This window comes from Micromesistius poutassou, assembly GCF_964030765.1.
Source record: "Micromesistius poutassou genome assembly, chromosome: 4".
NCBI lineage: Eukaryota > Metazoa > Chordata > Actinopteri > Gadiformes > Gadidae > Micromesistius > Micromesistius poutassou.
Window position 1 is genome coordinate 2228455 of NC_140274.1, and position 13673 is coordinate 2242127.

A 13673-nucleotide genomic window follows, 5' to 3' on the forward strand; every position below is an offset into this window, starting at 1 on the left:
TCTTCCCTCCCATTGTGCTCGTATCTAGTATCTCATACACATCTGATAATATATCGGGCTAACACAGACTATAGACTATAGGACAACATTTAGCCTAATCTTGGCTGGCTATCCTTGTTACTTTGTGGTGGCATTTGTTATTTGTCCTTGGCTTGATAACTGTGGCATGGTGAAGTCACCGCAGTCCTATTGTAAGTTATACACATGTAATAATCTCCTGTCTGCCTACACATACAAAAAAAGAGGGCATATTCTGCTCATTCCGTCACTGGTGAATGAAACTTGAAATATACATAATTATCACTGTTTTAGTTTTTCTTATTATAACTTACTTTATTTTATTATTAATATTATTATTTATTATTGTCATCTATGCTGCTACTTATTTTTACTTTTTTTTTTTTTTTTACATCTATCTTATCTTATTTACTTTATCTTGTATTGTTGCTGCTATGTGGCTGTTGAGGAACCAAGCCTAAGAATTGTACTCTTGGTATTTGTATAATAAGTGATACAAGTGATTCTGATTCTGATTCTGAAATGAATGGCACTAAAATAAAAAGTAATGGCCTCACCGCCTCGGTCCGGGTTCGACCGGGGCGTGGCTAAAGACCGGGGCGTGGCTAACGACCGGGGGCGCGGCTAACAGCGTGTTGCTCGGTTTTAAAGCCGCACGTGGCCGAGGCGGCTCGGCTCAGGACACTTCTTTAAACATATGCCCGCAGCAGCGCGTTGGATCACTGCCGCGGGGCCGCCTGGGACAAACTCTCGGATAATAAACAACATGCCGTCGTTTCCATTCAGCCAGCTTGTAGACGTGGAGGACACCATGTGCCAGGTAAAGTTATTTAAAGAGATAGCAACGGCAGTACAGAAAGTTTGACGCCGTCCGTACTAGTTCCTAGCTACTAGTTAGCTAGCTACGGCTAACTTTTTTTCTGCAGGTTGTTGTGTTGTTGTGTATTTTCAAGTGTCTGTGGCTGATGTTCAACTTAAGCGTCTTGCAGATTTACTAAACTACTTCGTGTTTTGTTTGGTTTGGATTTCTTTAAAACGAGTTAAGGAACTTTTATCTACTTGGAAAAGAAGTTGACGCAGTGTGTTGTGATTCATGACGTGGGCCCCCATTACATTACAGAGCCTTGTAGAAGCTGCAGACCCGATCCCAATACTGGTATACAGCCATTGAATGGCTGTATACCAGTATTGGGATCTGGTCTATAGATATGAATGATTCATATCTATAGACCAGATCCCAATGAGATCACACTGCCGTTCATGGCTGTAGACTACATGGTTGTGTGTCACAGCAGGCCTACCTCTTGCGTTCTGGTCCCTGTTCCTTACCACGGCCGCTGGAACAGCAGCACTTAGTACCATAGTACTCATGTGCCATGTGATGGCGTTTTCAACTTGTTGAGTGTTGATCGTGCTTCATGTTGTCAAATTCATTCAACATTTTTTAACCATCAAAGTTGTCAAGTGAAAAAAAATCTGGGACCCTGAGGCGTCTTCCCTCCCATGAACATTGCTCTGGCTTCAAGTACTAGAGGCCAGCTGAAATGAGAATAAAGCTTGTGGTTCCGAGCCACCATACTCATACCGTACTCCATCTAGTACCACTCTGTAGACACCCTATCTAGTATGACTCAGCAGACGAATATAAATCATGAATATAATTAAAAAAAAATTGAGTTACCAACTTTATTTCCATGTTTTATAAACTTCTGGTGAGAAACTAATGTTCTCAATGCTGACTTTTTTTGTTTTTGTCCTTCTTGCAGCAGCTGTTGAACCTTGACCTCAGGGATCAGAACAGTTCCCTGGTACCCCTCAGCCTGGCCATGAAAACGCCCGGCTACATCGGCCAGCCATGCAACAGTGCCCAGTTCTCCTCCGCCTCCTCTCCTTCCTCCCTCTCTCAGCATTCTGAGTTAATGGACGCCTTCCTGCCTTCCAGCCACTGGTGCCAGAAGCCGGACAGCCCCCAGCCTCCCGAGCAGCCCACCTCGATCCAGTGGGCAAGGTCACGGTTCTGGGCAGAGCGCTCTCTTAGCATGGTGGAAACCAGCAGTGCGGGGGGGCCCCTGGGCTGGCCCTACCTGGGTGCCGTCAGGTCCCCTTCTCTAAGCACTAGCCCCACCCTGCCTTCGTCCTCCTCGGCCTCCTCCCTGGTGTCCACCACCTCCAACTCATCTGGCTCATCGTCTTCGCGCTACAAGACCGAACTGTGCCGCTCATTCGCCGAGAGCAGTGTGTGCAAATATGGCAACAAGTGCCAGTTTGCCCATGGGCTGGACGAGCTGCGTGACCTCAACAGGCATCCCAAATACAAAACGGAGCCATGTCGCACGTTCCACACCATCGGCTTCTGCCCCTACGGGATCCGCTGCCACTTTGTCCACAACAACGAGGACGACCTGGAGCAGCCGCACCCTCGCTCATCCTCCTCCTCCTCCTCCACGTCCTCCACCCCCTGCGGCCTCTCCCAGCCTGGCTCCTTTCGCCCCGGGCGACCCCCTCTTCTCAGGCAGAGCTTCAGCTTTGCCGGCTTCCCCTCCGCCCCCCACCCGCAGCTGCAGCAAGCCCTCCCCACCCTCCCTCCTCCTTCCCTGGGGTCCTTCCTGCGGGCTCCCCCCTCCGCTGCTCCTCCCTGCTGTGCCGACATCACAGAGCTCCTCTCCCACGCCCTGCTGGAGATGGACTCTGCCTTTGAGGCATCCGCCGCCCAACACCACCTCCACCCAGAGCAGGCCCCTCCGGCGGGCCCGGCCTCCTCCTCCTCAGACCCCCGCGCCCACTTCCTGCCCTCGCCCGACTCCGGCTGCTCCCTGAACGGGTTCTCCCCGGCCACCTCACCCTCCCTGCGTCAGAGTCCGGGCGCGACGGCGGGGGGCTTCGCGGGCCCCCTGGGCGCGCGCTCCCTCTCCTCCACCTCCCTGTCGGAGCCGGAACACGACGGCGGCGGCAGCTCGGCCAGCTCCCTCAGCGGCTCGGACGGCGGCGACGCCAACGCCCGGCGCCTAGCGGTGTTCAGTCAGCTCTCTGTCCCCGAGGACATGGCCGAGTACATCCTGTAGCACTCGACCACACACAGACAATAAGACGGACTCTTGATGTCACACCCTCTGTCTTGCCCAACACACTTATAAGCTCCTTCAGTCCACGTCACGCCTACCGTTGTCACTCTTTTTTTTTTTTTTTGTCTTTTTGTACGTCACCCACAATCCTGTGATGACATCACGTGATTGGGTATGGGGGGGGGGGGGGTTGCTGAGTGGAATGAGTGTTATGGTTACAGCTGTACTCGGCACGTCGGCCTACATTTTTAGTATGGCTAAGATGGTTTGAAATATATTTTGTAATGGATAAATGCCTATAAGATGCATATTTATTAGTGCCAGCACATGACGCATTTATGATAATTATTGATCACATACGTTTTGGTGATTGCACTCCAGCCACGCAACTAAATTTCCATTTTTATCAAATCCATAAGTATATCTAAAAGTTTAAACGCCAAAGATTCTAAACTCAATGTGAATTGTTGGAATCCCTCCCCCAACCATTACCACAGCGCTGTGAATATCAAAAAATATATAAATAGTGAAGTCAGTTCTGTCCCAACCGCACAGATGTAGGGTGCTGTCTATTCTGTCTAGTATTTGGACAACAGGCCTTAAACCAGAATGTTGCATTTTCGTATGAAAACGACGTGCCTTTAGTGTTATGAGCAGGCCACACTTCATTTGGGAGTGTTGACCTGTTATCCGATGGGCTGTCGGCTACTCGCTGGGCCATCGAAGGGGGCCAAAATGGGTACTTCTAATGGAAGATTGCATGCATTAGTGTTATTTTTTTTTGTTGTTGCCATTTTTAGAGCTGTCCGTGTTTAGTAGGGTGTATTTGTAAGCTTGATAGATATTCCTCCTGTGCTTGTGATGTTTAGATCTAGGCAGGCCTCTTTCCGACCAAAAAGTATCTCCCCCATATTTTGGCACAACTCTGTTGTTCTCTGCTGTTAGATATTTCATTGTTTCTGCAACATTGTTCTCAAAGCGTATGCATTTAAGAGCACACCCCCTTTACCAATGCACAAACCTGACCACAACCGTGTAAATGGGGCCCCGGGTTTCCTGCCTTACAGAGCAGGATCCTGAATGTGTTGCGTTTAAGAAACATTACTTTTTTTAGACGTGTTATCTAGTTGTGTTAAGCTTGTGATGTTAGTTCTGAGAGCAGATTCTTTGCCATTACGGGTCTATTTAAAAGAGGCTTTTTCACCATCCTTGTTTGAGGCCTGTTTAGTGATTAAAAACGTGATAATCTTAGTAAATTAATTTCTTTAAATTATTTTAACATATTTATAGAGGACTTCAAGTTGTATCAAGGTTAAGTTTAATATATTTGGGGTTTTCTTATGCTTTTTGTACCAGAAATAAAGTTGTTGTTTTTCTTTTACAAATGGTTGCCATGTTCTCCGTTTCATTTCTGCATTGGTTCTTAACTCATACAAGTGCCTGTTGTGCTTTACTCGGCTAAAGCTCTCAAGTATTCCACATTGTCATTTCTATTATTTTGCTTTTGTATTTGGGAACTAATATCCTTTATGGCCAATTCCATAGTTCAGGTTTTAGTTTCCTGTCATTTCTAATGAATGTTGCATGTGATGTATGTCCAAGAATTAGCTTGGAGTGCTCCCATTGCTCCCCAATGGAGAGAAAGGGACTGAACTGAAGGCTGACGGCCATCAGCAATCTTGTGTGATTGTGGTCACTCAAATTATAAGACTAATTTCATCATTCAAGAGTTTGATTATAATGCTCCAGAGTTCAAATGTGGTGCACTTCGGCAAGTGCACTGCAGTGCTTGTCTATGCAAGAATCAAAGGTTTTGTAAAATAGTTGGTCTTAATCTTTTCCCCCATCCTTGCTTTCACCAAAGTCCTGGCTGATTGTGGGTGTGGCCACAGATCTAAGCTTTAAGTACAGGCCTAGGAGTCTCCACTGAAGCACAGCGCCTGGCCGATTGGTCACTGAAGTGTGTGTGTAGTCATGCCATGAGATTTCATATGGAAATCGGAAGCCTTTTGTTTGGGGTTTTAATCTCAAATCCCATGCAGCCTGCTCTCTCCACCACTTTCTCTTGTTAATTATCCCTGGGAAACTGTAGGGCTAATAATGGCAATTTCAATTACAACTTGACTTGTTGAGGGTTTATATTAACAGATTTTATGTAATAGATGTATTTTGTGGTTCACATAAGTAAACCACTATTGTAATTTACTGAGCTTTGAATGAAATAATGTCCAATAGGTGAACCAGTTGTTGCTATTCAAGGAAACAGCAAAAAAATTACTTCCATCGATCAGACTTGTCCAAGTAAGGTTGTTTAGTCAGGTGGGTGCAGATGCTTCTCACCTTACAACTACCAAGCACAGAGAAGCAGTTCTACCCCTAGATATGTCCTTCACCACAACCCTCCCCCGTTTGTGACATCATACACAAACATGAATTAGTGTTTCTATAGCAATGCCTGTTGTCACCATGGCTACAACTGACTACAAGGAAGGACACCGAACTGCTAAGGATGCGTGCTCACGGTTGACTCTTGAAGAATCTCCCTGCCTCTCTGTTCTCCGCCACTCTCACTCTGTCTTCCCACACAAACGCTCACTCATTCTCATATTGTCACTGTAACAATGAGATGGGCTGGCTGTTTGTGAGTGGGCACTGGCTGGGAACGAGTTAAAGGGACTCGGAGAGGGAAAGGGCAGAGAGAGAGGTGCATTGTGATAGACATTCTCCCACAGTCATGCCCTGTGGGACAGAGCAGAGGCAGGCAGATGGCTGTATTCAGTTGCACCGTAGGTCAGCATACGCTCCCCAGAGACCACTTCTTGCACTATTGCCCTGTGAAGCATGAGGCAGGGCCACAGAAAATAAAGTTGTGAGGGTTAAGTAGAAAGGAAGAGTTGGGGGAAGGTGGTGTAGCTTATCGCATCTTCAGGAAAATAGGGTTTCGCTGGAAACTTTCCCCATTGTTCAGTTTCACTGTAGCAGCGCCTGGATCGACTCATCATTAAGTTATTGGTGTTCATAAAAGGTGTTGGGTCGGAATGATGTCGTTTAGGTGTTTTATGATTGTTGCGGACACAAACCTGGTAGGTCACATCAGGGGATGTACAGTTACAATGTACAAAATGATTAATATGGACAACAAACAAGTCATCCAGTGATATTGGTAGGGACATGTCTTCTATACAAACAAGGGCCCATGTTGTACACAGACAGACTCTGAGGTCATACACTTTGTAGATACATTAATGCCTAATTAGTCTCCCCACAGAGATGAAAAGCCTGTCCACTATAGCTACAAAGTTGATGCACAAATAAACTGCTGGTCCATTGTGGTCGCTACTATAATAATGCCTGAAGCATGTGTAAAAGTAAAAACCACATGTTTCCAACCTCATTCAAATAAAAGGAAATAAAGGAACAGCAGACCTATTATGCTTCAACACACTTTGAAATGAATTGCATTTAATAAATTACATTAGAATTAAATTAAAATCTACGTTGATAATATTTTTTAATTTCTTTCTCCAAAGAAAATATTACTAAATGTAGCGGAATCTTTTCGCTGTTGTGAACCCCTGATCAATAGAGCCTGTGTCTCTCAGTACAAAAGACGCTCCGTGTATGCTCAATGGATGCTGTAACTGAATTGTAAGGGTTTGGGTTAGAGTGAAACGTTTTAGAGAATGAATGGTAGTTTTCCTTTTTTACCATCAACTTCTCTACCTCTTAACCCTCCCCCCTTCCCCCTGCTGCCTCCCCCGCCTGTCCCATCACCCTTCCCCCTCCCCAGCCTGCCTCCCCCTTTCCCCTGCCAGCAAGTCCTCTTTATAAGTGGATTGGCCACATTGTGATGCAGGATAGTGGAGGTGGGATTTTGTGACGGGGTGGGGGGGGGGTTGCATGTAGGGCTATGCAGTGCTCTACAGCTGTTGCTCTCATTCTACACCCAGCCCCACCCATTACCCCCCACCATCCCTCCCCCTTACAGCCCTTCACCCAGGCCCCAGCTTTTCTCTCACTCCAACGGTCGGAGTGTTTGCGGGCCTCGGAGTGTCTAAAGGGTTAGGGTTGGTTAGAGGCAGGGCCACAGAGTGTCTTAGAGGCAGGTCTACAGCAGAGCACCCTCTTTATTCTCCCCCATTCTCTCCATCCCCCAACCCCCCAATTTACCTCGTTCTCTTTAAGCACTCTCCCTTTGTGCTCTTACCCCTGCTCTCTCTCCCCTCGCTCTCTCTCTCTCTCTCCCCTCCCTTGTCTGTCTCTTTGCAACTTCTTCAACTTTTCCCCCCCTCAAGCCCACTTACTCATTCTCTCATTTCTTTACGTTCTTGTCTGGATCTCTTATTCTCTCCATCCTAATCCACTACCGTGCTGCACTATTCAGCATCCTCGGCATCCTCCCCTATTTCTCTTTTCCACTTCTTTAAAGTTCTCATTCTCAGTAACATTGGGCTTGATATTAAATCGTTTTGAACACTCAGTCAAAGGAATTAGCTGCCTGCCCATTCATGCAAGCATCCTAATTATTCTCCCTCCTGCCTCGCATAGCCTGCCTTCATTTGTCCTTTATCCATACTGTCTGTGGTTAGAACGAATTTCCAGAGGGACGGGCTTAAGGTTATATTGTGGGGGATGTTCAAGCTCTCTAGTTTACAGAACCTCACCGTTAACTTTTTGCTCTCAATTGGGCTATTCAAAGTTATAAACTGTGGAATAAGTGTTATTCTTTTACAATTGATTACACGATTGGGATAAAAACAGGGTCAGTTTTGTGACATTTCTAATGCAACCACTTAAACGGTAACACATCTGTCATCACAAAGGAGAAGATAATGAAAAAGGCAGTAATGAAAGAAAGAGGTATTAGAGTAACCTTAGCTCTAGAAAGTCTGCCCAAATTACTCCTGCGTCTGGTGTTAGCACAGCAAAACAAGCTAAATTTTAATAAACTAAAGTTTAGTAAAATCAGTTTACTAGTGTGGCTAGATGTGCAATATTATTGATATAACAATCTACTACTCGATGTGCCTTTGAGCTATACACAATACATTTTATCTATCACATAAACTAATGTTAGATGTCATGCAACATGAAAAATACTATTAAATAACTTAATAAGAACTACGTAATAATACAAGTTGGCACATCAAAGTGCTTTTATAGTGTATACAATGCTTCAAGGTTTGAATCATTCACTGCATGAAAAACGTTTTAATGTCCTTCTCTTGAAGAACCAACGAGGAGATAGATAAAAAAAACAAAGGAATGTTTAAACATGGATGGTTTCAGAAAAACACGAGTAAACAAGCAAATAACTCTAAAGACAAATGTTTCCCTCTAGTGGTTAAAGGTTATAACTACACCTTCCATGAACACCCTTTGATCCTTTATACCAGCGGCCCGTTGGCCGAATACGGCCCTTCTTATTTTTTTTCTGGCCCGCAAGAGGTTGCCTGCAAACCAAAAATATATATATATATATAAAAAATATATATATATTTTTTGTTTGCATTCGTTTTATTTATCATATTACATTGTAATATGATACAATATATATATATATATTTTTTTTCTTTATTTTTTACACATACATTAAATCTGTCATACACATGCCTATAAGGCTCGGCCTGCACCTGCTATTGGCTCAGTCAAGCTCACGTTGAATTTTATGCTGGCGGGCCGCGGAGAAACTCACTTTAGCTAGGCTAACAACACGCTGCAAGATGTCTCTCTGCAAGCAAGATTAAAAGTCAAGAAGAAAGGAATGTGTCTGACAAGTTTATTCCATGTAGTAGTACTATCTAACTATCTATTAAGTTAACACTACTTTAAGTACGATTTATTTGTAGCGATTCATTGACAAAGTTTTACTAATGTGTGGCCCATGAACCCCCAGTGCTTTTCCTTTTTGGCCCACTTGTTTAGGAGGTTGACTAGCCCTGCTTTATACCTTACTGTACTGTACGGCATTTAACTGTTAAAAAACAAATTCCTGAAAAGTATTCCCTGGTCATTTACATTTTATTACAAATGACAATAAATACACATCTATGTACAAAAATAATTCCCTAGAAAGCATTACAATAGTTGATCCTTACTCTTCATCTGTGAGTGAGTGCAGGTGTTGGTGGTTACTTTCGGAGGAAAGATTCCTACTCAGGTTTAATATTTTTTAATCATTTGTATTCTAGACTCCAACCTTGCATTACATAAACTCCACAAGGCTAACCGCCACAGAGAGACAACAAAAAAGCCTCACTTTGTTTATAAATGTTTTTCTTGCCAGTGTCTTCATATTAATAATATTATATTAAAAGTATACCCTAATAATAGAGTAATATCAATATCGTATTATTTCAACTATGAGATGATGGGAAGGAAGGGACTTGTTCCCATCCGACCAGGCTCCTCCACGGTAAAAAGTCCCAGCACCAACACCGACGAACCACAGCTACAGAAACACAACAAACCTCTGTGTACACATTAAGTAAAAAAAACTCTCGGATAAACGGTGTACATCAAGAAAAACAGAAAAGTAGCGACCGAGGTTGACATTCACATTGCTGAGCACCTTGGCCCCGCCTGAAGACGTCCCACCCAGGGGTCCCGCTGACGTGGGGACCACCACTTCAGATAGAACGCGTAGAACACGTCTGCCTCACTGCCAAGTCAGACAGGCCATAGGCGCTGAGTCCGTGGGGCTCTGTAGAGTGTAAAGCTAAGCCGGCTGGAGATGGCTTGTTCTTACAGGGCCCTAACTTGGAATTCGTCAACTTCTTGGCCAGTAGACAAAAAGCCCAATGTCTTTTTAGTTGTTTTCAGAATAGTACCAGAGCTCTCGATGCATGTGGTTCAGTTCTCCAGACGGCAACACGGGACTCCGGTCATAACTTTTGGATAACCACTTGGAACTTACCTGTCAGAAGAACAATGGACACCATTAGGTCAAATCAATTCAGTGACGGGTAGAGATCAATAAAAATGATTTACAACAGGACATTCACAAGCTGGCCGCTGCATATGATACATTTCAAACTAGACGAAGATTCACATTTCCCACAGCACTTGTAGATCGGCTATGGTGGCATATCACTGCCAAAAGTCCTGAGCAAAAACGTTAGTTGTGCACGCGCACAACTAACACACTATGCGCACAAAACATTATTGCAAGCAGTGTAACTTCATTCACAATCGTTATTTCTCTGATCGTGAGAGCAATAATAAAGCCTGTGAGGAAAAAACTCGAAATTGAATGTTCACATAAAGTGAAGAGCACGCAACCGTGCGCACAAATGTTTTCCTGCTTGCTCTGACATCTTTCTCCTCGTGCAGTGGTTTTGTGGGCGAGCAATGGCCATTGGATTCCTAAACGTGATTGGTCGCTCTTACCTATCAGATTTAGATGTTGATTTTTCTGATTACAGAGAAATAGCCAGGGGAACTCCATGCAGGGAGCATTTACATTTTTCTATTTTACTTTTACTATTGTAATAATATTATAAATACAGATATAGAAATACAGCGACAGCGCTGGTTTATTAGACTGCCTTAGATGATCACTCCCCTATCATTACACTAAATAACTACAGCGAGGCAATGCAGTATTTTTTCGAGATCAGCATTTGTAACATTTATATTTCCTGGTCGGTTGATTTTCTATATACTCAAGTTCAAGGCTGACTATGGTTCACGGTGCCTGATGGTCCTACTTTAATTTGTGAAACGCATAGTAATATGTTTTCTTAACGGCAACCGCAAACTGCCTGATTGTTCTCCAAAGCGTGTCCTGAGACGCCAGCTCTTTAGCAGACACTGACACAGTTAAATGTCAGCTTGCTTCATGTTACCCAAGAGATCATCCAAGCACTTCAAGAGGTGTTTGCTTGTCCGGCAACATGTAACCAATCACATTCAGAGACACAAAGGCCATCGCTGGCTCCGCCCACCTAATGCCAAAAGAAGACCACAGCACTAGAAGAAAAGATATCAGACCAAGGAGAGAAGGCCTCCGCGTGAGCAGGACAACGCTTTGCGCGAGAGAAAAGACTGCATTTATGCGCACGGGGGCATCAGTCTCGTGCTGCTTCACTTTATGTGCACACTCAATGATGATGTTCTCCTCACAGACTATATTACGGCTCTCACCAGCAGAGAAATAGTGCAATAAAGTGCAGGCAATATCAGTTGTACACGCATGTGTTAGTTGTGTGTGCATGCAAAGCCATTTTTGCTCACTATTTTTAGCAGTGATAAACCACCATACTCTCTAAAGATGTAAACATGTTTCACCCAACTAAATAATTCTGAACCAGAGCCAGAGGCCAATACTTCATCACAGTGCATCTGTTGGGCCCGCTCTGCCTGCAGCCACACCAACCCCCATGGACCCTAACCCTCTACCTGGAGTGGAGGCTACTTACAGGACGGCATCAGAGAGACCTCGGCAGTCACCACGCTCTCTAGGCCCAGGTTGGAGAGCGCTCCCCTCACCAAACCGCAGGAATACGCCAGGTACTGCACAGAGGACCCACAGAAGAGATGTACAGAGACAGAGTTAAAGCCTGGCTGTATTGATGAGTATGGATCAGGATAGATGCCATTGTGGCGACTAATTTCTAATTTAAATAGTTGGTGTGTGTGTGTGTGTGTGTGTGTGTGTGTGTGTGTGTGTGTGTGTGTGTGTGTGTGTGTGTGTGTGTGTGTGTGTGTGTGTGTGTGTGTGTGTGTGTACACAACCTTGGGAGCCTCTTCCAGGTACTGTTTGCCACTTGAGAGTTGAGTCAACAGAACAAACTTGTTGTCCTGGAGCACATATGTCCCCTGCCAGGGGCCATTCAGTAGTTATTACACAGTGTAAACAGTCTCTAAATGGTAAATGGTAAAAAAAAAGAGGTAAAAAGTGTTGTTGATAAACACCCTGGTAAACGTCTTTTGTGTAGTCAACACAGAGTCGAACTTATCTGCACAGAACGGTACGCGATTATTGTGTTTTCTTCAGTGGGTTCTTGAGTGGATTCACCTGGTGGTTGGTTCGGAGGTTGTCAATCTGCTTCCTGAAGACCTGCGTCCAAAAGTCTTTACAGATGAACTTCATCATGTCCAACTCGTCCTTAAAGCTGGGCGAGTCCCTGGTCATCCTGGCGTTAGAGAACCAGTGATTCAGAGGTCAGATCAACAATTAAAGGGGTAATATCATGCTTTTTCAACTCTTCCCTTTGCTTTAAACTGTTCTATGAAGTATTTATACATGTTTTACATCTGCTAAGCTACAAAAATCTAAGTCTGAGCCAGGGGGAGTATTCGCGCCCACCGAGAACGCCCCTCAATAAGAGGGTGAAACGGCTCAAGCTTTACTTCCGTAATAGTGTGAGTGACGTCAGAGAATAATAAGGGGTATTTCAAACATAGAGGCATGTAACGCTATTCTAGTAGTACCCTCAAATGCAATTATTAACCCTAAAAAAGCATGATATGCACAACACATATAGCAACAACCCATTATATGCAATGCACAGGAACCAAAAATAACCAAACGGTACCTTTCAATGAGTCCCTGTCCAACTCTGAAGCCCATGCCCTCCAAGATGGAGACACATACAGCTCGGTCCTGAGGGAAAGGACATAAGGAAACAAACAGAAATTTAAGTAAAACACTCATGGCATGACTTTCTAAGTTTGTTGAGACAGGATGGATGATGAGGAATCTTTTACAAATCATTAGTGACTTGAAAGCGTGGCCAAATGAAACAAAACAGAACGATTGTGGAGTCTATGTCTATGACCAATTACAGCCTCACAGACAGTTCTTCTTAGGTCACTTAGGATCACTACATGTTTTAGTACAAAATGGAAGTGTACCTCAGTGTGGACAGGTAAAGAGACAGTGGCAAATGTAAACATCTAGTAGTGCATCACGATAAGGATGCAAGACTGAAGCTAAATTGTTGATGGTTGGCCTCAAGGTTCATTATTTATTTATGTATGTGAAGATACTGTATATTCTGTGGATGATATGGACAATTCTTTTTTGCCCAAATGTAAATGTGCATCCAGAGCATTAAGGGTCGCAAAATACTCCCAACTTTAACTAGACAGAACGATGATGTGGAAATGATGCGGGGCAGGAGAGAGCAGTGTAACTTAAGACGATCCCGGAGTCACGTTAACAGACACAGTGGTTTAACCGGGGTTGACCATTACCTTGCTATCCAGCTCTCCTTTACTGGAGCGCTGCTCCTTGTAAACATGGCTCACCATCTCCATGTGGAGAAAGTCGAAAAGGACCTCGTCTGCCATGTCTGAAACATACAGGTATAGAGACAGGTTAATCTAGTGTCAGGAGCATCCCCTAGCCAGAGCAGACACGGCTCACGTTAGCATCCAGCTAACAGAAATAGGCTGAGATCTACCAGTGATAACGACATTGTGAGTTACAATGGAATGCAAACAATCGGATTAATATAACGATTGCTTATTGGATACACAAATACAGATCTTTAGAGTTGTACACTCAAATACATTGTTACAGCCACTTGCTTGCTACCTTTCAGATGTTTCTTTTCCGGCTGTCTGTCGCCCAATGACTGCACGCTA

At 44.3% G+C, this 13673-nt stretch overlaps 2 protein-coding genes across 2 annotated transcripts; one reads left to right on the top strand and one right to left on the bottom strand.

Moving 5' to 3' along the window:
• The first annotated feature begins 703 nt into the window (after positions 1-703).
• Positions 704-4283, top strand: LOC311342493 (mRNA decay activator protein ZFP36). Its single transcript, XM_084467310.1, has 2 exons — positions 704-838; positions 1785-4283. The coding sequence occupies exons 1-2, from the start codon at positions 716-718 to the stop codon at positions 3078-3080; spliced, it is 1419 nt and encodes a 472-aa protein (XP_084323436.1). The 5' UTR covers positions 704-715; the 3' UTR covers positions 3081-4283.
• Positions 4284-9034: 4751 nt separating this feature from the next.
• On the bottom strand, positions 9035-13642 carry trappc6bl (trafficking protein particle complex subunit 6B, like). Its single transcript, XM_084466847.1, has 7 exons — positions 13624-13642; positions 13281-13378; positions 12620-12687; positions 12100-12217; positions 11817-11900; positions 11501-11594; positions 9035-9996 (listed from the first exon to the last, which is right to left on the bottom strand). Exons 2-7 carry the CDS (start codon positions 13374-13376, stop codon positions 9965-9967), a joined length of 492 nt encoding a protein of 163 aa, XP_084322973.1. The 5' UTR covers positions 13377-13378; positions 13624-13642; the 3' UTR covers positions 9035-9964.
• Positions 13643-13673: the final 31 nt, after the last annotated feature.

What these genes read in the sequence shown, in the direction of transcription:
- LOC311342493 (XM_084467310.1), top strand. Translation starts at nt 716, where the DNA reads ATGCCCGCAGCAGCGCGTTGGATCACTGCCGCGGGGCCGCCTGGGACA. An exon ending in TGGAGGACACCATGTGCCAG is followed by an intron (nt 839 to 1,784) that starts GTAAAGTTATTT and finishes TCCTTCTTGCAG; the next exon opens with CAGCTGTTGAACCTTGACCT.
- trappc6bl (XM_084466847.1), bottom strand. Translation starts at nt 13,376, where the DNA reads ATGGCAGACGAGGTCCTTTTCGACTTTCTCCACATGGAGATGGTGAGC. An exon ending in ACCTCCGAACCAACCACCAG is followed by an intron (nt 11,901 to 12,099) that starts GTGAATCCACTC and finishes GGCCCCTGGCAG; the next exon opens with GGGACATATGTGCTCCAGGA. An exon ending in ACCTGGAAGAGGCTCCCAAG is followed by an intron (nt 11,595 to 11,816) that starts GTTGTGTACACA and finishes TCCTCTGTGCAG; the next exon opens with TACCTGGCGTATTCCTGCGG.